This window comes from Microtus oregoni, unplaced genomic scaffold (genome assembly GCF_018167655.1).
Source record: "Microtus oregoni isolate MIOR12 unplaced genomic scaffold, Mior012 000026F_ref0000081, whole genome shotgun sequence".
Taxonomy (NCBI): Eukaryota; Metazoa; Chordata; class Mammalia; order Rodentia; family Cricetidae; genus Microtus; species Microtus oregoni.
The window spans coordinates 6,238,793-6,265,323 of NW_024543085.1; the positions used below are offsets into that span (position 1 = coordinate 6,238,793).

At 34.9% G+C, this 26,531-nt stretch overlaps 1 protein-coding gene across 2 annotated transcripts in view; it reads left to right on the forward strand.

The window, feature by feature from the left end:
• The window catches only part of Glcci1 (glucocorticoid induced 1), an 81,178-nt gene that overhangs the window by 9,144 nt on the left and 45,503 nt on the right, over window positions 1-26,531 (forward strand). For both annotated transcript variants that reach the window (XM_041675393.1, XM_041675395.1), the window contains exon 2: window positions 16,897-17,048. In XM_041675393.1, coding sequence (XP_041531327.1) covers window positions 16,897-17,048 — 152 coding nt within the window. The remainder of the gene's footprint in view (window positions 1-16,896; window positions 17,049-26,531) is intronic.

Consider the following 26,531-nt stretch of genomic DNA (forward strand, 5'->3'; position numbering starts at 1 on the left):
GTAATTTAACACCCCAAAATCAGTGTGCTCTTTCAGTTAGAAATTGAAATGTAGTATTTCTAAAAACTCATATATGGAGAATGTGAGTTTTCTATTAATTTGTGTATATTATGATGAAAACTTAAATTGTCAGGCAGGTTTTCAGGTGGTTATTTGCTTTACTTATGTGTAAGCAAAATAATTTAATTTACCAAAATATTATTTGCACAAACTATTTAAGAAGTCAGTCACACAAGGTTTATCTGAGGTTGTTAAAACATATTACTGACTAGTGTAATTTCTCTTTGCTGAATAACTATTCTGACATTTAGCAAAATTAGCTAATACCCAAGTATTAGCTGTTCTAAATATGAATATATCATTTCCATTACGTCCCTACTTTGTGAGTTTTAAAGTTCTTAGAAATTTGGTATTCAAATAACTCCTAAAAAGGAAAGAACTCTTGTACTAATTGTTTTTCACTATTCTTGTGAGAAGACGTGTTTATTTTATGTAAATATTCCAAGCTCTGTTCTAGAATGTTGTGTTCTTATCAAACAAACAAACAAAATTTCCTAATGCTTTTCCTTAGGGAGTAGTCCTTCTTCCTTGGGAAAAAAACTTGTAGAAACCCTGTATTCTTATCACTGTCAGAAAGACAAAACAAGGAGTAAATATTTGTAGGAATGCATGCTTTTATTTTTAGTTATATATTCCTAGAGGGTGATTTTTTTTTTTTATATGAAGCTTCTGAGGTTGGGCATAGAGAGGAGGGAATAGGAGAGGAGAATGGGATTGCACACACGTGTCTGTGTGCTTTGAAGATCATACTCCTTTCTCAACAATCACCAGATAATGAAAAGTTCCCGATATTCTGTCCACATAGAGGTTTATGATCATCTTTTTTTTTTGTGGTGCTTTAATTTTAGTATACAAGTGGTATGACTTAAATTTTTCCCACTCACACAACATAAAATCAGTGGAGCCCCAACTAGAAAGAGTTTTGAAGTTCTTCCCTGTGATTATGGGGTAATTTACTACTTATGTCATTACAATTATGTTTCTTTCCTGGAGGGATGCTTTAAATGTTGAGCCTGTGGACTAAACTGCTTACTTTAAAGTTGATAAGAAATAGGTTTGTTGATTTGGTTTGGAGAAAAATTTAGTTTCAATCTGAATCATTAAACACAATTTGAATTCATGGTTGTCTACAATTTATTACTTTTTAAAACGTATTTTTTTTTTTTCGAGACAGGGTTTCTCCGTAGCTTTTGGTTCCTGTCCTGGAACTAGCTCTGTAGACCAGGCTGGCCTCGAACTCACAGACATCTGCCTGTCTCTGCCTCCCGAGTGCTGGGATTAAAGGCGTGTGCCACCACCGCCCTACTTTAAAACGTATTTTTTTATGTGTATAGATATTTTGTCCTGCATGTATATATCCCCGCGCCGCACAATGCTTGGTGCCCATGGAGGCCAGAAGAGGGTGTCAGATCCCCTGGGACTGGAGTTACAGATAGTTGTAAGTTGGCATGTGGGTGCTGGGAATCAAACTCAGACGTTCTTCACCACTGAGCTGTCTTTCTAGCCTATTTATTATTCTTAACAAATGCATCATACTTTTCTGTTAGAGCCTTCATAATTAGCGAGTTCAAAATTGTGTTTTTACATTCAAAGTTGAAACAAACTTTGGAAAGTGTACTTATAAGCTAGACATGGCAATGTATGCTGATAATATTGGTGTTACAGAGACTGCGACAGGAGGGCAGAGATCTTAGAGCCAGTCAGAGCAAGAGAATTTAAAGTAAAAAGTCTAGGGCTTGAGAAATGGCTCAGAAGTTGAATGCCTGCTGCTCTTGCAGTTACAGGAGTTACATTCCTAGCACCCAGGTCTTTGTAACCCCCTCATCTGGCTTCTGAAGGCAACCATAAGCAGATGGACACACCAACCACAAGAAGTAAATCTTTAGAAAGTATGTGTGGCATTTCTGTGGACTAGAGTGGTCATTCTTAGAGGTAGAACTTGTTAACAGCAGATTAAAACTGATATCCCGATATTCTACAAACTTAAAAATCTAAATATTTTAAAGATTTGTCAGTGCTTTTTTTCTTAGACCTATGTTTTCACAGAGTAGAACACACCATACTCTTTTAGCATGGAAATTAATGTTCAGTTTAGATGCTTTGAAAGAGTAGACTCTTATTGTTGTATGATACTGGGAGAATAAATAATTTAATAAAATTTTAACTATATATAGTTGGACAATTGAATTATGCTTTAATGATTTATTTGTACAGAGGTATGATTTAGAAGTACAATTATCAAGATCAGAATATTGAATGATTAAAGTTTAGATTCGGAGACTTGATGTGGGAATGATTAAATGGTTTCTTTGTTGGCTCTGTGGAACATAGTCTTGGTAGATGTTCAGACCTAGAGTATTGGATGATGATTATTATTATTATTTTACTTTGTGTAGTGAGGAGGCGAGCAGGCCTGCTTTTCGTCCTGTCCGGCTCCCACACATCTAACTTTACCTGAAATAATTACATGGAAACTGTATTCATTTAAACACTGCCTGGCCCATTGTATTTAGCCTCTTCTTGGCTAACTCTCATATATTGCTTTAACCCATATCTAGTAATCTGTGTATCACTATGGGGTTGTGGCTTACTGGGAAGATTCTAACCCACATTCATCTCGGGCCGGAGCTTCATGGCGGTTTCCTGACTTTGTTTTCTTTCTCCCAGCATTCTGTTAGGTCTTCCCCGCCTACCTATGTTCTGACCTATCAGTCCAAGCAGTTTTCTTTATTAATTAACCAATAAAACAACAGATAGATAGACTACCCTCCTACAACAACTTTGGGCCAGCATAAAGCTTGGCTTTTCCTTCTATCTTATTTCTCCCTCTGATTACTATATATTATTCCATCTCAGAATTCTCTTTGGTCTGTGAGTCTTTTTTCTCTTGCCTATTAGAGGTCTAGAGGTCCCCTCAATAGATCCCAACTATTTCCTGTTGAACTATAGACTGCTTAGTACTCTTAGGTCTTTCTCTGCCATTAGATTTTTATTTTGCTATTTTTCTACAATTAAGGATAGTCTATCTTTAGAAGAAAAAAAAGGAGTTTTTTTTTTTAATAAAAAGATTTCTTAGTTACGGTTAAGAAATAAAGTCTACCATGTTTAGCTTGGCATAAAAGACTCATCTTAATGTATCCATTTTGTACTTGTATTCCTACTAGCTTGAACTCACTGTTTATTTTTTTAAAATATTTTGTTTTCTTAAGGATATGTTAGTATTCTTTGTAATTCTTTGCCTTGGATTCATGGTCTCTTTCAGGAATGTCTCTTTCTCTAATATATGTGTGTTTTTCCTGAAAACTCCTGAATTCTTTGCAAAGTAGTCCTTCAGATAATCTCAACTTTTTCAGGTAGAGATAATTATTATTCCTCTACGTTATTTAAGCACCATATACATGTCTTTCTGTTATGTTGAAGCTATTTAAGGAACATGTGTTCTTACTTAAAATGTCAGGGTTTTTTAGAGTAGGAATTTAGTCACTTTTGTATGTCACTGCCCACCAAATATATTCCTCTATTTCAATGTTTCAATGTTGTATCAGCTCGTTTGAAATTTTACTAAAGATTCTTTTGAGTTGACAATTACTTTTAACTTTTTAAAATTGATTTTATTGAGCTATACATTTTTATCTGCTCTCAATTTACTCAGGAGATCTTGTATTTTTCTACTTTCCACGTAGATTGGGACATTGAGACTTATTATATGTGTATGGCTTAATTCAATTATATTCTTTCCCTTGTGCTACTTAGATGAAAACAGAGTACTAAGAGATTGAATGTTTTCTTAAAAGTAGGAGGGAATGATGAATATAATCCTTTTTGAATAGAAAGTGGTGGTCTTTCAGTAAGATTGATATTAAGCATTTGAAAATAGAACCTCCAGTCTCCAAATGGTTCCCAATCCTATAACCTAGAACAGATGATAGCACTGAATTCCTTGCTTACTAAGAGGCTTTAGTTTATCACAAGCTGTTTTATAGGCCAGTGAGGTGGCTCAGTAGGCAAAAAAGCCTGCCACTGAGCCTAATCTGAGTTCAGTCTTCTGGACCCACATGATAGAAGGGGATAGCGGACCCATGAAAGTTGTTTTGTAAACTGCATATTTGATGCAAATGTGCAGTAAGCACAATCAATTAAAAGATAGTTTAAAAGTGTTTTATAGTTAAATCTACTGTTAAACTTACTCAGAAAACTTAACTTCAATATTTTGTTTTAATGTTGCTTCGCAGAGTTTTTTTCCCCTATTAGATTCCACACACATGAGTATAGTTATAATCTGTTTGAAATGGCATGCCACATTTCTCTTGTAAATTCGTAGAACTTCGAGGTAAGTGTACCATTCTCCAAACCTACTTAAAGAGATCATATTGAGGAAATACGTATGTATCCTAACATTGTTTTTTAAACCTTTTTGAAAGAACTTTTCTTTTATGGTATTCTCAATGATGGTGAATATCTTTTAGGAGTAAATAAAACTTTTAAAAATAACCAAGAAAGTTATTAGGAACTTAGTGTTGATTAGGTTAGATTATCTGTTTGCAATGATCAATTATGATGATAGCCCAGACAGACTGACTTTGAAATTTGATTCAAATTGTCTCCAAATACAAATCTAGACTTTTCTGTCGTAAAGATTTTTGTTTTTGCTAATCCTGTTATATCTTCCTGTACTTCCACTTCTAGACTATCATTCATAGCCTTGCTCCTTACTTTAAAGAAGCAAAATTACTTACTTCATCATGCTCAATTTAAAAATGTTAGTTCAACCTTCCTTATTCTCGATCTTCCCTCTTCTGCTAGCTCACCCGAGAGACTCCTGCAGAGGACTGATGAGGCCTAGATGAATGGTGATCTGCAGGATGAAGGAAGTCTGCATCACTGAACGGTGGTCCCGAGGGCCAGCTGTCAGCAGGAAGACACACATTAGCCTGTTACTGTGATAGCCACTTGGTTTTTCAAATAGCAGCAACTAGCACTAACCCACATTACTATACTTTAGAACTTAGAAGAAAGGTGATGAACCAGCAGTTATCTTTGCAGTTACTTTAATAGTTTTCCTTCATAGTCCTTCTCTTTCTTTTTTGATTTGTTAAATAGGCGGGTACAACCCATTGTATATTGTCAATATGTCTGACACTTCATCAAGTTGATCATGTGACTTCAATGGAATATATTTATTTGAGAATGATTAGCTAACACCTACCAAAGCACCTATAACTGTTTCTGATTAAAATATTGAAAAATCATCTTGACAAAAGTTTAGAGATATCTTAGGTAATGGCAACCTCAGAGAAATAAGACCAGAGTCTACTAGAGTATCTTAGTGTGATTGCTAAATGATCTTAACACTTTGTTTAGTTCTTATCTTACCTCAACACATCATAGAAAGGATTAAGAAAAACACATGGAAAGGGAGAGAGAAGAAGGGACAATCACTTTGTTATCTTTTTTGTATAATTAGGTTGGTGTGGTTTGGAGGCAGTGCTCAACGTTTATATTATAGTTGTCCTATTCTGATGTTTATTTTTAATGACAAGTTGTATCCCAAACTAAAATCTTGATTATTTCTTCATTATTATATGTTGGGAGACACTGGAATTGAATGATTTTATTCTATTATTTAAGCTAATTTTTTTAAACTTAGATGTTAATAAACCCTGGAACTTCCTTTTCTATTTACTGGGAAGTGCCATCTTGACTCAACAATTGTTCAGTCAGTTACTTTCCTAGACTACTGTTGACGAAGATGAATGACCAGTTTTATGCTTAGAGGACGAAAGAATGATGCTATTCTGAAATACTTCTAGCAGTCAGTGCCTTTGCTTTATTTTCAAGTTGTTTTCAATTCTTGCCAATGCTTCCTGGAAATCTTTTATGCACAATATTGGTAGAATTGTTGGGATGGAATGTGTTCTGTGTATGCAAACACAAATTTCTGTTTTATCTGTTCTTTTTTTAACTCCCCACCCAGCCTTGATGAAGGTTTCATTTCACTTGATTTTGTTTTCACTTTGTTCATTATTTCCCAGGACTTTTTCTTCTGTTTTTGTTTATATCGGCTCTAATGAAGCATTTAGTTTTGGATAAACTGTTTCATAGTTATTTATTTGATTCTTTGGTGTCAATATTTTTTAAATTAAATGTTAGAATAAATATTTGTGCCTCACTGTTTCTGAAGCCTTCATTCTGATTACTCTAGACAAGTGAGATTTTTGCATTTCCAGTCAATGGTCTGTTCACCTTTGCTGTGTCTAAGGATACTATTGTGAGAAAATACAACTTGTAGGGTATATTTAATTTACTAGTCTGTTTTATGTTGAGAAAATTGATGGGTTTGCATATATTTTAGTGCAGATTTCTATTTATAATCTTGGCATCAGTAGATCAACCTAAATGATGTCATATATCCCTAAGGTTTTAAGCAGTCATTCTTTTCCTAAACCTTTTCTCCCTTCATCTCATGTACTGTGGATTTAACTGTTCAATTATTAGGCTGTTATTGGCTAATCTGTAATTGTTATTATTAGAAGCAAAGTATTTTATTCATTCATTCATTTATTTATTTATTTAAGATTTCTGCCTCCTCCCCACCACCGCCTCCCATTTCCCTCCCCCTCCTCCATCAAGTCCCCCTCCCTCGTCAGCCCAAAGAGCAATCAGGGTTCCCTGCCCTGTGGGAAGTCCAAGGACCACCCACTTCCATCCAGGTCTAGTAAGGTGAGCATCCAAACTCCCTAGGCTCCCACAAAGCCAGTACGTGCAGTAGGATCAAAAACCCATTGCCATTGTTCTTGAGTTCTCAGTAGACCTCATTATCCACTATGTTCAGCAAGTCCGGTTTTATCCCATGCTTTTTCAGACCCAGGCCAGCTGGCCTTGGTGAGTTCCCGATAGAACATCCCCATTGTCTCAGTGTGTGGGTGCACCCCTCGCGGTCCTGAGTTCCTTGCTCGTGCTCTATCTCCTTCTGCTCCTGATTTGGACCTTGAGATTTCAGTCCGGTGCTCCAGTGTGGGTCTCTGTCTCATGCCTCCTTTCATTAATATTCAGGAGGATGCCTATATGTTTTTCTTTGGGTTCACCTTCTTTTTTTTTTTTTTGGTTTTTCGAGACAGGGTTTCTCTGTGGTTTTGGAGCCTGTCCTGGAACTAGCTCTTGTAGACCAGGCTGGTCTCGAACTCACAGAGATCCGCCTGCCTCTGCCTCCCGAGTGCTGGGATTAAAGGCGTGCGCCACCACCGCCCGGCGGTGGGTTCACCTTCTTATTTAGCTTCTCTAGGATCAAGCAAAGTATTTTAAGTAATCGAACCTTTTCATTTATTAGTTCCATGCTAAAATATACTTGGACTTACATTTCTACAGTTTTTCAAATTTTTACTTGTTTAGCCAGACTGATGTTTTCAGGAATTTATTAAGTCATTTTGTTGCTGTTCAAATAGGGAAGAGATTTTACAGTTTTTCCAGAGTGCTTTTTTATGTTGTTTTAAAAAATTACAGAAACTATAAGAATGCAGTAGCTCACATATCTCATTTTGCATTTTTATGTTATATTGATTTATACTGTATCTTAAGTTGATATAATTTGATTATTCTTTTATAGAGTTTCCATAATAATAATTCAGTTCATTTTTGCTTTAAAATTTTGAGCTGCAGATGATATGGTTATGAGAGTAAAGTTGCTTGCTCTCAATCCTGAAAACGTGAGTTCAGTCCCCAAAAATCTGGTGGTGGAAGGCCAGAACCAACTTCTGTAAGATTTCCTGACCTCTGTACACACTCTCTCTGAATAAAATGTAAACAGTATGTTTTTTTGTTTTTTTGGTTTTTATTTTTGGTTTTTCGAGACAGGGTTTCTCTGTGGCTTTGGAGCCTGTCCCGGAACTAGCTCTGTAGACCAGGCTGGTTTCGAACTCACAGAGATCTGCCTGCCTCTGCCTCCCAAGTGCTGGGATTAAAGGCGTGCGCCACCATCGCCCGGCTGTAAACAGTATTTTAAAAAGACTCTTCGTTTTTGACTCGTCCAGTGGATTATTCTTTGTCCCTTCAGAGTCACTTTTAGCCCCTTCATGACAAGGTTTCATTCTGTGGTGTCTTTGTCATATAGCACTATTGTTAAGTCTGTGAGTCTTGACCAACCATTTCCTGTAAAGGGAATCCTGGATTCCTGTTTCTGGATCCTTTAGTGGTATCTGCTGTAGGCTTCTCTAGGATGGCCTTTGGGATTTACTCTGATGATCTACTGTGGAGGGCAAGAATAGGTCAAAACTGTACTAGTAGAGTGCAGGTGGCTGCTCAGATTTCAGTTTCTTTTCTAGACTAAGTAGAAACTAATTTTTGTCTTTCTACTAAGAAGAAAATACATTTCTAAACTTAGCCAACTCAACAAAAGTATAATTGAATATGAGAAATGTATACACATACACACGCGTGTGCACACACACACACATTAAAACATATCTAAAGCTATTATCTTGATGTCTGGCTTTAGAAAGAATTTGGCATCACATAATCACATATTTAGAAACTCAGGCCTGAATAGTTAAGAAGAACACTGATTTTACTATGCTGTAGCCACTAGTTTTACTCTACTGTAGTTCAATATTTATTTGATTTATCTGAACATGCTCTTGCTGTCCGTTTTCAAAGATTCGAGCTGAACAGTTCCTACATCCCAGCCGCCCTTGATTGCTTTGCTTGCATACTTTAGGTTCAATTTCTTCTCAAGTAGATTTCTTTCAAAAAAGATTCAGGAAGAATTATTATTAAAATACATTAAAATTATTATTTTAATTCTTGTTGATTTGCACAGCAAGAACTCAGATGTAGTTTTCATTAATATAAAGTTTAAATTCTTGATACTTTCAAACTTTTTAATAATGAAATATATCCACCCCCACCTCTCCACCTCCGTGTATTTCTTTCATCACATCTCCATCCCAATCTCTTCCTTTTTTCTTCTTTTAATTTTTTTTTTATAACCTACTAAGTCCAGTCAGAGCTGCCCATGTGTCCATATCCTGGAACAGGAGAAGCCAACTAGTGATCACACACCTCCAGAGAAAAATGGCATCAACAGCCAATGGCGCCACAGTAAGGAATGGGCCTGGAGAGCATCTCCTTCAACATTCTGTGCTAAAATTTTGGTCTTATGAAGATAACCATATCAGCTGTGAGTTAATGAATGCAGTGTGTCATGTCCTGAAGAAAGCATTTCACAGCACTCTACCAAATTATCCAGCTCATATTAATTCTGCATCCTCTTTCTGTGATGTTCCCTCAGTTGTAACTTTTATCTATAGCTCAAGCAGATGCTAGCACCATGCCTTTGAATTTACTAGCTTGATGAACGATGAACCCTTATGAATCTCCTTTCTTTACAAATTATCCTGTTTCTAATATTCTCTTGTAGCAACAAAAATGGACTATGACTTTGGCTCATGTATTGATCTAATTTTTCTTTACTTTTGTGCCAAGGAAGACAGACCAATAAAGGATGCTGGTAAAATGCCTAGAACATGCTGACTAGAAAACTAAACTAGTCAGAATTATGTTAGATAATCAATATTATTATACATTAGATTGGATAGAGTTACATATCCCCTTCCTACATGTTTTTTCTTTTTTTGAGACAGGGTCTCATAATGTAGCCTTAGCTGGCATGAAACTCATTATGTATACTAGAATGGCCTCAAACTTCATAGGAATCTGCCTGCTTTTGCTTCTCAAATGCTAGATTTAAAGGTATGCACCACTATGCCTGGTCCCCATTTTTTTCTTATTCTCAGTTATTCAGTTTTAATTTCTTTTAAAAATCATTCTTTCTAATTATGAGGCAAGATAAAATATAATTTGGTAGTGATAATATTTAAATATCATGTAATACATAATAAACTATATTTAAACCTATAGTTTCTAAGATAATAGCTCTTATTAAAATATACTAAAGCTAAAATTATTTATAAGTGGAATTTTATCAATTTTGTCTTTTAACTATAGTGAACCAATGGCATACACATTCTCTACTTGCATATAACTTATGGCTATTTTCAAATCTCAGATTAAAAAGTATATCATTTTTAAGCTGGGTGGTGGTGGCACAAACCTTTAATCCCAGCATGCAGGAGGCAGAGGCAAGTGGATTTCTGTGAATTTGAGGCCAACCTGGTCTTAAAGAGCTAGTTCCAGGACAGGCTCCAAAGCTACAGAGAAATCCTGTTTTGAAAAACCAAAAAAAGTATTATTTAGAATATTTTGAAATTAGAGAAAAACCACCTAAAATCTTTCAGTCTCAGTGCATTTGCTGTTTTGATTTTATTTCTATGAAGATTAAAATGGGTTAAACATTATAAAACACTATCTTTAAGGGGTAAAAGTTGTCTTCTAAGATGGATATACGGTATCATAATTTTAAGGTCAGGATTAAATCGTTCAATAAAACTAAACTGTTAATGGTTGCAGTTTCAGCCTGCTTAAACATCTAAGTTTACTTACATATTAAAGCAGTCTTTAATTTTGTCTTTGCACTTTGTATAAAGAAAGCCTTTTGAGACTACCTTATATTTTTCAGTAAATGACTTTTATTACAGTCAACTTTCATTGCACTACTAATGTTTTATTTAAGTGCTTGAATATTTACTCAAGCTTTTTTTCTTTCCCATAGTATTTTCATCACCTTAACCTCCCACTTTTTCTAATAACTCTTCCCAGATCCACCCTCATCACTTTCTTTTTTTTTTTTTTAAAAAAATATTCCTACTGAGTCCAGTTTGTACTATTAATATTCTCATGGTTGTGAGGCCATCCATTGGAGTATGGTTGACCTGCCAGAGACTGTTTTCTTAAAGAATGCATAATTACCCTTGCCAAAAAGCCATCAACATCATTAGCTCCTGCAGGGAGGCTCATGAGCCCTCCCTCTCCTATTCTCTTTTTCTTTTTGGTGTTGTAGCCCTGGCTGTCCTGGAACTCACTCTGTAGACCAGGCTGTCCTGGAACTCAGAGATCTGCCTGCCTCTGCCTTCCCAGTGCTGGAACTAAAGGTGTGCCACCTGGTTGACTTGGCTACTTGTGTGCAGGCAGCCAGAGCTAGTGTGAGTTCATGAGGGCAGGTATCTGTCTTGTCCAGAAGACAGTGTTTTCACTCTGATTCTCCCGAACTTCTGACTCTTAAATAAAATGTTTCTGCCTTCTCTTCTGTGATGGTCCTTGAAGCTTGGTAGGGGTGATGATAAAGATGTCCTGTTTGTGACTGAGCACTCCATCTCATGAACTCTTAATTCTTTGCACGTTGATCAGTTATGATTTGTATTAACCACCACCACTGTGCGAAGAAACTTATGATGAAGATGGATAGCTGCACTAATCTGTAGGTACAGAGAGATGAATTTACAGGACAGTTGGATATTGTGTCTTTTTAACAAAATAATAGGAATAGCTTTACCCCATGTGGCCTATGAGTACATCAACCATGGGTTCTTAGCTGGATTAACAGTACTAGAAATGCTTTTCCTTTGTGGAGTGAGTCTTAAATCTGACTTAACTAGTAAAGCAACTGTTCACTGTTGTAACATTTCACGCTACTATTGCATCCATGGGCATATCTTGTCATACTGGTCATTGTGGTTCACAAGGTTCTCAGTTGGGTAAAGCTGTTGCTAACTTCCTCCCAGCAGCCTACATCAGATCCTTCTGATAGTGTGAAAGCTATATGGCAAGAAGAAGCTTCTTGGTCAGTACCCACTTGATTTCTCCATGTCCTGTGAGCAAAACTGTGATGTCTTCAACCATAGTGTCTTATCAAGTTCTCGTCTTCAACTGAGAACAGGGATAGTAGCCTGTAATTCTTTTTGCAGGGGTAGGGTTAGGGTGTCTTTGGGTTAGCCATTACAATCATGATGTATCTGGACCTGGCATTGGGGTTTGCATTTATCAACATAAAGCTTCTGGAGCATTATCCCTTGTGTAGGGTAACCTCAAGTTAAACTTCTTTATATGAATAAATAAATGTATGCATGTGTATAAAACAAAAGATGTTTCTGTATGCTTTTCAAAACATCTTTAGTGTTATCCAAATCTTTATTCAGCTTTTATCTTCCTAATGTTCATAAGTATTTTCCTGAGCTCTTAATTGAAAATTTGCTGTAAGGCTAGTGCTTAGTTTGGAAAGTGACTTGAAGGAGCAGACTTGGTTATTAAAATTAGTTTAGCATATCATTGCAAATTTTGAAAAACTTGTTGCCCTTTATGTAGCAGGATGTTTTGTTGAGTCAACCTTATATATATTCTCTCTCTCTCTCTCTCTCTCTCTCTCTCTCTCTCTCTCCTTCTTTCTCTCTCTGTGTGTTTGAGCACCTGGATCCTAAGGATTTAGTTCCAGTTTTCCAGCCATTGGCTTTTGAGCTTTTGTAGAATTTGGGTGACCTGGTACCCTGAACAGTTCATTTGAAATGTTCAGCTTCCTTCTACCAAATTCTCTTAGACAGGATTTTGCTGTGTATCTCAGGATCCTGACTTTAGGATCCTGCTTCCTCGGCCTCTTGAGTGTTAATAGTATTAACAATCAAATAATGCTTGGTGAAAAACAAGAACAGATCTTGTGTTTGGATATGTGTTTGTGCCAAGGCATATCTGTGAAGGGCCGAGGAAAACTCAGGTGTTAGTTTTTTCAACTTGATTGAGAAAGGCCACTTCTTTGTTACATAAGGTACGCTAGCTGGCATGAGAAAGTCTTTGAAGATACTCCTTTCTCTGCTTCCCATTTCCATGTAAGAATATGTTACTGAGATGACAGATGATGTACTACTGATTCTATTGGCTAGTATTATTAGTTCAGTATTTGTATTAAAATGCTATATGATTTCTGTATAGAAAATAAGTGGAAGAAATAATGGTAGTACTTAGTTTTCTTAAGCATGTTGCTGAATACTTTTATGTTAGGATTCTTTGTAGTTGTAATAAGGTTCTTGAATTAAGGATAAAGTAGTTGATTCTTATTGGTGCTGTTGTGACAGCTGTTTCATAGAATTACTGTCTATACAATACTTCTAGGAATAAAGATCTAAAATAAATGATTTAAGTTTATGCTTTGTGTCATTGTAAATGGAAAACTTTGGTTGATTTTGATTTGATTGAGGTCTAAACCTAGAGGACTGATAGTTTTTATTTGCTCAAACAGACTGAACTGAGTATATGATAACAGACTGAGTCTAATAAAGAATGGGAGAACTCCGTGTGTTCTTTACGTTATGTATGATGTTCAGAAATAAGACATATTTACTACTTGCTAAGTATTGTTTTTAGGGTATGGTGAATTGTATCATGTTACTCTATAGCTAAAGTTCTTAATGTTTCTAACATTCTTAAACTTTTTTGTAGAAATTCCATTTTCTTAACTTACCACTGGAGATTATTAGCTTAAAATGTCAGATTTTCAAAATTACTGTTTATCAGTAATTGCCCCTAAAATAAGAAAACAATGTTGGGAGCAAATTAGCTGGATAGCCTCTTGTATTACTTTAGCAAGTTGGATTTATTGTGCTAAAATCAAAACTGGGATTGGTGGAAAATATATACAAATCAATAAAATCTAAGGACATCTAGAGTTAGATCTTGAAGCCGCCAAAACCTCAACTCATTTAAATAATACGAACAGTTGAGTTTGTTGAAATTGTTTTGCTATTTATGATAAATTATTTGATAAATCTGATCATAATTGTATTTGATAAATGGAGTCGTTATGGCTATTTCATGGACGAATACTGTCATTGTCAGCTGAGGAAAACAAACACTCCATATCAACCTATGACCTTTTCATGCGTGACAGCACACTCGTGCACATACACATCTGAGCACATGTTCACACACACACAATTTTTAAAATCTGTAATTACCATAAAATTTGGAGATTGTTGTTGCTGCTGCTCTTTTTTGTTAGTCTGTTTTTCTGAGACAGGGTCTCATTATGTAGTCTTGGCTGTCCTGGAACTCAATGTATACAGCCGTCTGGTCTTACAGAACTTACAGAACTCCACCTGTCTTTGCCTCTTGAGTGCTAGGATCAAAGGTGTGTGCCACCATGCCTGACTACGAGGATTTTTTAATTTTTACTTTTTAGAGGCGATAGGTACTGAACCCCAATGTCTTGTGCTGATCAAGTGATCTACATAATTCAGCTTAAAAAGAATTGGAAAAGCATACAGACTAGATACAACTTCCAAAAAGCTTAGAGTAGGTTAAGTACAGGTTTTATACACACACACACACACACACACACACACGCACGCACGCGCACACACACACACACACACACACACACACACACATTCGCATTTACTAATAGAACCGTGAGTTTCCCTCAAAGAAACTCACGAAGCTTTGGGAGAAAGAAACATGGGTTTCTATATAAAGAGAACAATTCTTTAAATTGTTCAAAGCATTGTTAAAAGTAAAAGAAGTTTTAACCTAGAGTCTATATGCTGTAATTTGAAAAATAGGTACATTCTTTTGAATATGTATTTAGCTTCTTAATAGAACTGTGAGTTTCCCTCAAAGAAAGGCACGAAGCTTTCTGAGAAAGAAGCACATTACTTTTCATTTTCTGTGTCTTTATTAGTGGGCAGCTACTGTTAAGTATTGGGTCTGACATTCAAGGAGTAATTGTTTTTATCCTGTTTCTTTTTGGTGTAAGAAGTATAAAGTAACTTTTAAAAACCTTAAGAAGGGCATGCCATTAAATTGTAAGATATACATTAATTTTGTTTTTCGCAGTTTATAAAATTAGTAAATATTGTTTTTATAAACTTGGAAAAGTACTGGAAACAATTGAAAGGAGGTGGCATAAAGAGGGACAAGGAAAAAATAATAAAAAGCAAGTAGGAAGGAAGCATTAGAAAATGGGAAAAATACAGTACAAGCCTATGACAATTGGGATTTGTGGGATAAACTCAATTTTTACAAGAAAAAGATTAGATAGTTTGTCTATGTGTATAAAACATACACATTAAATTTGATTAGATGATACTGAGAATAAACATACAAGACAAAGTTTGGAGCCATAATGTTTAGTTTGATGGTATTTTAAAGTAAAAAGTAGTAAATGAGACAGATTTTAATTACAGTACATATGAGTAATAATGACATGGATTAAATTGTAAAGAACAAAAATATAGATATGGATTTTTTTTCCAAAAGAGAAAAGTTTTAGAACTCAGTAGTAGAATTAGAGTACCTTTCTAAGTAACAGATCGAGTGGCTAGATTTTTATTTAATTCAGTTGATAAGTTGAATGCTAAATGTAGCTTCTTTATTTCTCAGGAAAATTAATAATTTTCTTCACAAAGCAAATTACAGGTGGTTATAAACAGTAGAAATAGACAGCATTAGATTTTCTACCTTTTGTGCACAGTAAACTTTCATTAAGTAATAAAAATAAAGACTGAATTTGGTAATTGTTAGATTTTCTCTTAAAATCCTTAGGTCAAACAGAAGCTACATTTCTAAGGTAATGCCTAGATAACATAACATCTGTGTACACAGTGGTTTTTTTCTATTTTGGTAAACTAATTGCATTCTGGTTTCAAGAAAATACCTAAATGACAGTGACAAATTAAAATATTTTTTTTCTGATCTTTAGTAATATGGGCAGTGTGCTTCCTGATTTAAAATAGGACTGTAAAGGCTGAGTCTTGGGAACTTGGTTGGTTCGTAATGCCCTGAACTTTACATATTAATAGTAAGGTTTTTTTTTTTGTGGTAGATACATGGTCAATCTTTTAATTTCTTTATATGTTAGGTTTTCCATGTGATAATGTTGATTTTCAACAGATATTTATGCTACCTGAATGGGGAAGAGAATTAAGTTTTTGGAGCAGATTGATCGAACTGTATAGAATGTTCGGAGATCTCTGTCCCTTTCTCCTTGTCTCTTCACCTTGCTGTATTTCATTACACAAATGAATTCCTTTTACTGCTTTGAATTCTTCATTCACAAATAAGAGTGTTGAAATGTTATTTGTGTGGTCATGAATCAATTCATTAACTGTTAAACATCAGCTTCCTTTCATTCTGTAGTATCGGAAATTACGTTATGGTGGGAGAGAAAGACAAATTTAGGGTACCATGAAGGCAGAGGGGATTGAGGATTTCTTAACTAGAGAAGAAAGGAGACAAAAGGATATTGAGCAAGCTTTCACAGCACTGGTCTGATGCCTAACATCTAAACTGGTGTTAGAGATCAGTAAGAGTCAGATGAACTTGGAAGAACAGAATTATAGACTGAGGAAATGCAGGGTTCAGAGACAGAGACGTTCTACTCTTTGAAAAAAAATACAGATTATTTATATGACTCTAGAATAGTCATGTGGAAGAGTAGCAAAATAACAAACAGTGAGATAAAGGCAAACCAAATTGTGAAAATCCTTTATGTCATAAAGTAGATGATAACTGGAATTAATTTTAGCAATGGTACCAAAGAGCCATTGTAAGATTTAGCTGAAGTGAATGCAGAGATGGCATTTATAAACGAAAGTTGTAGTTTATGAGGCACAATGGAATTTTAATTAGAGTTACAGTAGAGATGATGCATAGCTTAGAGATCTCTAGAATGATTGGGCTTTTGAGGATCTGTGAGAAGGTGTGTCACACACACACACACACACACACACACGAATATATTGCCTTGGAAAAGGGTCCATAACTTTCATTATCTTACACAAGAGGGTTATTAGAGTTTGTATATTACTAGAAAAAGTGACAGAATGATATTTATAAACTTTGAAGTTTATTAATTTAAAAATATGCTCTGACGTCTAATGTTTTTTTTTTTCACTTTTTTAGTGGACAGGCCAAAATCTCAACAAATTCGAACCTCTAGTACAATAAGGCGAACCTCTTCCTTGGATGCGATAACAGGACCTTACCTCACAGGACAGTGGCCACGGGACCCTCATGTTCACTACCCTTCATGCATGAAAGATAAAGCTACTCAGGTAAGATGAGCAAAGCAAAACCAGTTCTTTAATTTTTGAAACTAGAATGCAATTAAATTATCCTGGATATGAAATAAAGGCAACCAAAGCAAAATTTCCTGTTTTAAATATGCTGCATTATAATAATTTTCTCAGTTGGCTATAGAAGTTTTTAAGTTATTTAATATTTAATAAGTAAATTCAGTCTGTATTATATGACTTTAGAACATGCTGTCATTTTAAGGATTGTTTTATAATAAAAAGATTTTCTATAATAAAATGAAGGTAATGACTGGGAAGCATTTTAGAAAATGTGTTTTTTCAACAAAAGTTTGCACAGGTCCTGAAAAATAGCCTCTAGATTATTAGCAGCATGAACTATTTTGAGAGGTTATTTTCCTGTTACAAAGCCAAGACCTTTATAAAGCTAGTAAAATAGGAAATTTTGCATATTCTTATTTCCACTATTTTAAAAGACTTCCTAGCTTTTTGATTTGAAGAACATTTCCTCTCATGTTAGAAACAAGTATCTAAACATCTTTGTTTATTATGTTATGATAGGAGCTTTATCTTTACTAAATGGTCCTTTTTTTTTTTGTGTGTGTGTGTGTGGTTTTTCAAGACAGGGATTCTCTGTAGCTTTCGAACTTGTCCTGGAACTAGCTCTTGTAGACCAGGATGGTCTTGAACTCACAGAGATCCACCTGCCTCTGCCTCCCAAGTCCTGGGATTAAAGGCGTGTGCCACCACTGTCCAGCCTAAATGTATTTTGAAAGTCATGAAATACATTAAAATATAAGTGATTGTTATTGGGCATAAAGAACACATCATACAGGTAGGGATAGAAGATAGTAAGTAGGTATTAGATTAGGCAAATATGTAAATTTAAGGGCATTCAGAATAAGTACACTTGGAGCTTAATAGTTTTAAAAATAATTACAGTTTCTTATTGGGAGAATGCAGGAGAGTGCATTTTGGACATGGTCTATGAAAACCCTACCTATCAGGTTTTTTTGTCATTATGTTAGGCAAGCTTCGAAACTGAAATGAGTTGTTTTATTGTCCATCCCATGAGTTCTGCCTCATAATTTTTTAATGCTGCAATCTTTTGCTTTCTATTGTTTTAGCAAGGAAAAGGATAAATTTGATATGGCAAACAGTGGGATTCTCAGAAGAAAAATTTGTATACCTTGGGCCTAGGCATTTAGAAAGAAATACAGACAGAGATGACTGAGTACCATATTCTAGAAGAATTGGAATCACAGTTATGATAAAGTATAGATATAAAGAATAAAAGAAAACAAGTTGAATGACTCTACATAGTTTTGGAAAGATAAAAGTTCTATTTGTTTTGAAACAGGCAGAGGGGGCAAACATTTACTAACTGTATTCCATGTACTGCTTGTCTTATTACCTGTATCTTGTTAAAGTTTCACAAGAATGTTGCTGTATAATTCAGATGGGAAGCAGAAGCTCAGAGAAGCAAAATGATTTGCCCGTGATCGTGCATTTAAGTCATATTAAAACTAGATTTCTTACACAGATTATGTCTGGTTTTCCTGGTGTAATAGCTGATATGGTGCTGAAAATAGTTGCTGTTCTTTTTAGATTATACCCCCCCCAAGGCAAGAAAATCTTATGTTTATTAACCATATGCTTTGTGCTGGCATTATCCAGAAACAGTATTTATCTTTAAAAACAACTCTGAGAAACAGGAGCCTTAAGAACGAAATGCAGAGAGAACTGGATAATATAGTCTTAGAAGCCAAAAGAGAAAACATTTCTAAGAAAGATTAGTGATTGATACCAAAGGATCTTGGATTAAGGGCACATTGTCGTAGAAAGTATAGAATTAATGTTATGTTTGGGTAGAATGCCAAGAAATTGGGAAGTGGAGAGTAGTGCAGAGGTAAAGAAAAAAGTTCTAAGTTTTTCCACGTCTCTTTATCTGCACAATCGGTATATTGAAACCTAATTCATTGTTCCACCATTAATGATACTTAAGTGTAGCAAATGTTATAAACCCCTTAGATATTAACACTAGCTGTAGGAAAAGCCACTTTTGATATTTTTCAGGGTCTTTAGTAAACATGAGCACCCATTTATCACATTATATAGTCTATATTATATAGTTATATAAAAAACAGCTCACCTTTGACAAATTTTCATAGGGACCAGAAAGTTGTGTTTGGACAGGAAATTCTGGGATTCCTCCGAGTTATATGGCAGGATATGTTTATATGGGCCCAAACCCATCTAAAGTCTAAACTGTTCTCTTCTTACCTCATACTATATTCTGTAATTTGAAATGCTTTTTTACAATCATAGATATTTTGGATACACCCCTCACACAAACATCATCATCATCCTTAAAATTAAATTCTATTCATACTCTGAGGAAGTAAGACCCAGTAAGTAGGTCCTATCAGATTATGGAGGTCAGGTTTCCTGTAGTTTTGTTCTAAATAGACCCATGTATCTCTCCCTACAACACAGGTAGGCTTGTGGTATGTATGTGCTTTGTCACTGAGGGTCCAAATTTCATACGTCTAGAATAGGGTCAGAGTAATTAATTGCCAATAAATCTTGGGGTACAGAAAGGGGGTTTGCCATTCCTGGGTCTGGATAGAGGTCATTTATTTAAAATTTGACTTTGAAAGGAAAATTAAATATAAGGCTTAATTCTTAGATGATGAATTTAAGGCTTAGAAGAGTTAGCTGATGGTTGGTTACATAGCTTGTTAGGTATGAAGAGATTCGAGCCCAGATTGTGCTGGCTTTTGTTTTTTCTTCATCTCTTCTCAAACAGCCACTAATTTATATAGCATTTAATCTAGTGTTTGCCTCACTTGCCCAAGAAATGCTCTTGCTCCCAAAACATCTCTAAGTTTAATTGAAGATGCAGAGAGGAATATATAAAATCACTTTTAGTGTTGTATCTGTTGTTTATTGATTGATTCTTGAACTCTTGTGGGAATAATCTTAATGTGAGTTAGGTAGGTAGTATGTACTCATCTTGCTATAGATATTAAATATTTGACTCACCCTTCTAAAAGGGCATTTATAATATTTTCTTCCTTTCATATTGCTATGTTTTAATTACCTGATAATTAATGGCTAGAGAAAATTATTTAAAAAAATGTGTGGGCCTTTAAATATATAGATTCTCATAATTTATTTGTATGCTAATGTTTTTCTGTTAATCCATACATCATTTAACAAACAACAGAGACAGTCCAAGAAATGTGTCGTGCATTTTCATCATTGTGTGAGTAGTCAGAGAGAAGGCAAACCTAAACTGTGTCAGCTAATTGCTGGATTCTTACCTCGTGGTGAAGAGGTGTTTGAGGCTCAGGTTGACGGAACCGCATGCTGGTTTGAGTAGACGTTTTTCTTTTGAATGTTGAAGCGTATACTCTGATGATAAAGCATAGTATTTTTAAATATATAATTAAGTAATTGATTATTATCAGTTATTACACATGGAACATAGTTATGTATACTGTATGTTTATACAACTCAGGACAATGTAATGTTTGTTTTCATCAGCATCACCATAAATGTGAAATATATTTGTGAACATGTTAAAAGCAGTATGATTAGGCAATGAGAATGTTTTCAATCCCATTAATCATTTTATGGGATCCCTGTTGTATGGGTCCTTCTAAATCTACTAAAATGTCGTTATGGAATGCATGATTATATGAAATATGTTATTAGCCATAGTCATTATAGAACAACTTATTTCTTGAACTTATTTCTCTGTATTGCGATTTGATGCCTTTTGGACCAGCATTATTCCAGCCTTTGCCTCTGACCTCTCACAACCACAGTGTTATTGTGCTCATATGAATTTAATATTGTGCATCTGTGTAGATATTTAGGTTTAGCTGTGAATACATTTGTCAAAGTTTATTCTAATGTGCATGTGTATTTTGCCATATGATTGTCTACTGTAGTAATAGGGGCGGCGGGGCTGCATTCCCAGAACCCCAGCCGCCTGCCCGGCTAGCTTATGCCCCGAAATAATTACACAGACACTGTATTCTTTCAAGCACTGCTTGGCCCTTTAGCTCCAGCACTTACAGGCTAATTTTCACATCCCGATCAACCCATCTCTAACAATCTGTGAGAACCGGTCTTACCGGGAAGATTCTAGCCTAGTCCATCCTGGGTTGGAGCTTCATGCCGGGAGCGGGGCATGGCGTCTCTCTCAGGCGTCTGCTCCCGAGAGGAGAGCTGTGTAGTCTCTGAGCTCACTTCCTCTTCCTCCCAGCATTTTGTTCTGTTTACTCCTCCATCTGTGTAGATATTTAGGTTTAGCTGTGAATACATTTGTCAAAGTTTATTCTAATGTGCATGTGTATTTTGCCATATGATTGTCTACCTTCTGAATAGACTATAGAAACACACTGAACTCTGAGCTGTTTCTAGATAAAGTATAATACTGTTTACTTTGAAATGGATTAAAACTAAGGTTTGATAGATGAATATATACATGATAAAGCAAATATAGAAAATATTGTATAGGAACTTGTGATTTGTATGTGGCAGGGAGTTGTTGCTGTGGTTGAGATTGAACCCATAGTATTTTGCTTGAGAGAATGACCTCTGAACCACACCACCAGTTTTTAACTTTTCTATTTGAAAAATTTCTTAGATATTTTAGAACAAGAAATTGTCATCCCCTGAGCTAGTTTGGGTAGTATGTGTGTTTAATCCTGGTGCTTGGGAGCCCGGGGACAGGAAACTGAACATTTGAGACCACCGTGGTTACATAGTGGGATCTTACTACAAGAAAATAAAACATTTTTAAAAGTTGATATCTAATTGAAATGATCACATATTCATTCGGAACATTAAAAGATAAGGATTACTGATTTTGAAAGCCACTGGAGAAATGGGTTGTTGCCAGTTTAGCTCAGCAGAAAGAACTAAAAACTTTTGTAAAATTTTGTGAAACTTTTTCCTTCAATCTTGGAAGTGTAATGCTTTTTAAAGAAAAAATACAACCTTTAAAATTTGGGGTTAGAAAAATGATTCAGCAGTTAAGAGCACTTGTTCTCGCAAAGGCTGCAGGTTCAGTTCCCAGCACTCACTCGGTGGCTCACAGCCGTCTATAACTACAGATTCAGGGAATCTAACACTGTTTTCTGATATGCAGGCACCAGGCATAAACATGGGGAGACATACATGTAGACATAATACTCATATAAAATAAAAATAAATAAATCTAAATATTTTAATTAACTTGGAGTTAAGGTTACTCTATTCAGGCAGTAGGAATAGCTTCTCAGTCTTTGTTCCATAGTGTGAAGTATAATCTCTCATTTTATTTTAAACTTGTGTTTGGAAATGTGTATATGTGTAATATTAATATTAATATGTATGTGTAAATGTTAGTAAAGTAGACAAACAGTGAAAACAGTCGGCAGCAATAATGAAAGGTGTTTCCAGTGATTTCCCGTTATAGTAATGATTATGGCTGTTTGCTGTAAAGAGCTGGTATATATTTTTCTAGCATGTGAAATTACCAGTGTCCATTGCTACTCCATCCATCTGGGTCACCGAGTGGCAATGGGAACTATAAAATTCTTACTGGCCTAATCTTTGTGGTATGAGCAGGAAAATACTTTAGAGTTCTAAGCTATTTGTGCTATCTTATGATCAGTGTACTGCGATGCAGTGTGTAACCACTTCATACCACTTTTACAGGGCTTTTGGAGCATAGGGTTACTTATTTTATTAAACACTTGCAAAAAATTCAGTGTGAACATAAAACCAGTATCAAAAAAAAGTGAATGAAAAAGATCAAGTACTTACTAGAAGTTGTGCCCCAACCGGTTTCGTTAGCTTAAATTTACTTCTTCCTTAATCTATTTAAATTAAAAAAAAAGTCTTAATACTTTACTGTCCTGTTCACCTTTGGGCTTTACTTTGATCTTTTTTCTCATTCAGTAGAGGTAATTTTCTCTGTGCGAGTAATCCATCCAAATATGGGCTTGAACTTGGTATGTTACTGGTCTGTAGCTGATTCCATTTGATAGGCTGTGTTCAAGTTTTAAGAGACACTGATACCTCCTTTTAAACGAAAATGTGAATCATCTCAAATTCGATGTGTTCTAACAAAATGATGGATACAGCATTGTTTACATGTATCTTGAAAAAGAAACAAGTCACCCAGCATTAGTAAGAATTTTAACTTTGGATGCCACCCTTACCACTTGTCACAGGGTCATACCAACATGCTGTTGAAATATCTCATTAAACCCACAGACTTTCCTTTCTCACAGGAATGCATTAACAGACATTCCATTCTTGTCTCATGGTGTTTTGATTCATCTGTATTGAAACTGTAATACTACTTCAAGTTCTATGTTCCTGGGTTTTATCAATTTTGTTTAATAAGTAGGGCCTTTTAGGGTCAGAATGGTCCTTGTACTTTAGATGAGTATGAGTAATAGCAGCCAACTAGTGAGTCTTCTTTAATCATTATTAATAGAATTTTTATATGTGGTAGTGGGTAGATGTACCTGCTTTGAGAATTTCTGTGCCTGTAGAAATACAATAAATATGTACATGTTGATGTAACTATTTTATACTGTAAATAACTTTTTGATTGATGATCCTAGACATTCTGCCTTGACTTTATGGCTGACTTCAGTTTTATTAAATTTATCTTACACTATTTTCTGCTATAAGATTGCTGTGAAACTATCAACTTTACCATATTATCTCTTACCCAAGTAAAAAATTATCTCTTTATTAAATTGTTATTATCCTTTAGAACAAAAACCTCAAATCTTCTTTTAAATTCACTCAATTTCTTGTTAAGCTTATATTGCTTAGTATTTTATCATCTGCTATTGTAATTCAGGCCTTTGATTACCTTCTAATTTATTTGTACTGTATCCAAATATAATGTTATCGTTTTTGATAAATCTTTAGATACTTTTCTTTAGCTTTCCAGACATATGATCATATAAAGAATAATTCTGTCTTCTTTTTACCCATTCCTTATTTTAGTCTTTTCTTTGAATTGTGTGTTGTGCTAATATTCTCAACCATTCAGACTACTGAATATGCTAGCAAATACTGTTCTTGTCTCTAAGCAAACTTATTCAGTGGGTATTATTTCGCTGTGACATAGTATGGTTGATGTATAATATTTCTAGTATTATTATATTCTGATTATACTAATTTCTTGTTTTATTCATGAGTGATTGTTCATATTACAAATGGTTGCTTATATAACAAATGCCATTTCACTGTTATACATTACAGCGTTTTATAATAAAATATCCCTTCAAAATTTCTTTTTCCATGGTGGAGATGAACACATTCTCTCAAGCACGAAAGACAGAAAGTTCACCTATGCCACATCCCAGCTGTAGTAAATTTCATTAATAGACTATTATTTGGTTGAACATTAACATTTCTAGATAAATGCATTGTTTACAGAGACTTAAAGTAAATATACAATAGCATACATTATTTATGATATTAAATATTAAGAAGTTCATTATTAAATCCCAAAGTTTTGTTCCTTTTTGTGAGATAATACTAAGGCTAGTTTATGCTTGCTTTGTGAAAAGGTCTTGCAAGATTTCCCTCCATTGTGTTCTAGCATGGTGTAAATACAATTTGAATTATTTGTTACGTGAGTTTGAAAGAACTTTGATCTATGAAATATACTAGCCTAGTATGTTTATAGATTATACTACTTTAGAAAAAAAATCTCAATTTTTGTCATCACTCTTTATCTCCTCTGGCTCTCTGGGAAAGACATTTCAGTGCGTGTACTCTTTGAGCCAGGCACTTGTAGAAGGCTCATTTGAGCTTAGAAGTTTGAGAACAGCTTTGACAATATAAGAAAACCCTATCTCAGACAAACAATTCCACCAAAACTTGTATCTCTTAAAAATAAGAAATGGGTTTGTTTAATCTTGAATGACCCTGGATGTAATGGCCTAAGCCTTTAATCCCAACACTTAGGTAGAGGCAGGCATAGCTCTGAGTTCAGGGTCAGCCTGGTCTACAAAGAGAGTTCTAGGACAGCCAGGGCTACATAATGAAACCCTGTCTCAAACAACAACAACAACACAATCCATCAAAGAACAAAATCTTGAATGAAATTTTTTTGTGTATGTGTGCCTATTTTCTAGGTGATGTTCTTCTTATTTAGAAATTTACTATTTTAAATTATTTTCTAGATTACTTTTAGTAAAGCTATGGAACATTAATGTGCTAAAAGGTACATAAGTTAGCATTTTATTTTTTAATCTCATTAATCTGTTGTATAGGGAGCTTCATGATTTTCCATCAGCAGCCTTCTCTGTCTTTGAGAATAAGTATTTAACAGTTGGCTGTAGTCATTACGCAGTAAAATCACTACTCTGAATTAAAATATATTCATTCATTCTTTGAAACAATATTAAAATATCCAGCCTCTTCCCCCCCTTTACCTGAAAAGAACTTGTTTAGGAAATCAAAGGAATACGTGATTGTACCTTAATAATAATAATTAAAAGTAGGGAGCCTTCCTTCAGTTTACCAGTTAGATCAGAAATTTATTTGACCTAAAGTCACAGTTGATAGAGCCATTTGGGTTTCCTGTGTCCTTGCTCAATGGCTTTCTGTTGAAATGTCCTTAAGTAACAGCAATCGCTTGGTTTTTGATATTTAACTTTCTGAGTAGTTTATATGTTCTACATATTAATACACACACATGAACACCTGATTTTGACAAAGAAGCTAAAATTATACAATGGAAAAAAGAAAGCATCTTAAGCTATGGTGCTGGAATAACTGTATGTCAACATGTAGAAAAATAAAAATTGATCCATATCTATCCCCTTGCACAAAACTCGTCTAAATGGATTAAAAACCTCAATATAAATTTGACTACACTGAACTTGACAGAAGAGAAAGTGTTAAGTAGCCTTCAGTGCATGGGCACAGGAGACCACTTCCTAAATATAGCACAGACACTGAGAGCAACAATAAATAAATGGGACCTTTCTGAAACCGAGAAGCTTTTGTAAAGCAAAGGACACACAGTAAATAAATCAAAATGTCAGCCTACTGAATGGGAAAAGATCTTTACCAACCCCATATCAGACAAAGGACTGATCTCCAAAATATATAAAGAACTCAATAAATTGAGACATCAAAATTCGAGATGACCCAAAACTAAAAGATGGGGTACAGAACTAAACAGAATTCTTAACAAAAGAATCTCAAATGGCCGAAAGACACTTAAGGAGAAATGTTCAACATCCTTAGCCATGGGGAAATGCAAATCAAAACAACTCTGAGATATCATTTTACACCTGTCATAATGGCTAAGATCAAAAACACCAATGATAGCTTATGCTGGAGAGGATGTGGAGTAAGGGGAACATTCATCCATTGCTGGGTAGGAATGCAAACTTGTGCAACCACTTTGGAAATCAGTATGGCGGTTTCTCAGAAAATTGGGAATCAACTTACCCCAGGATCCAG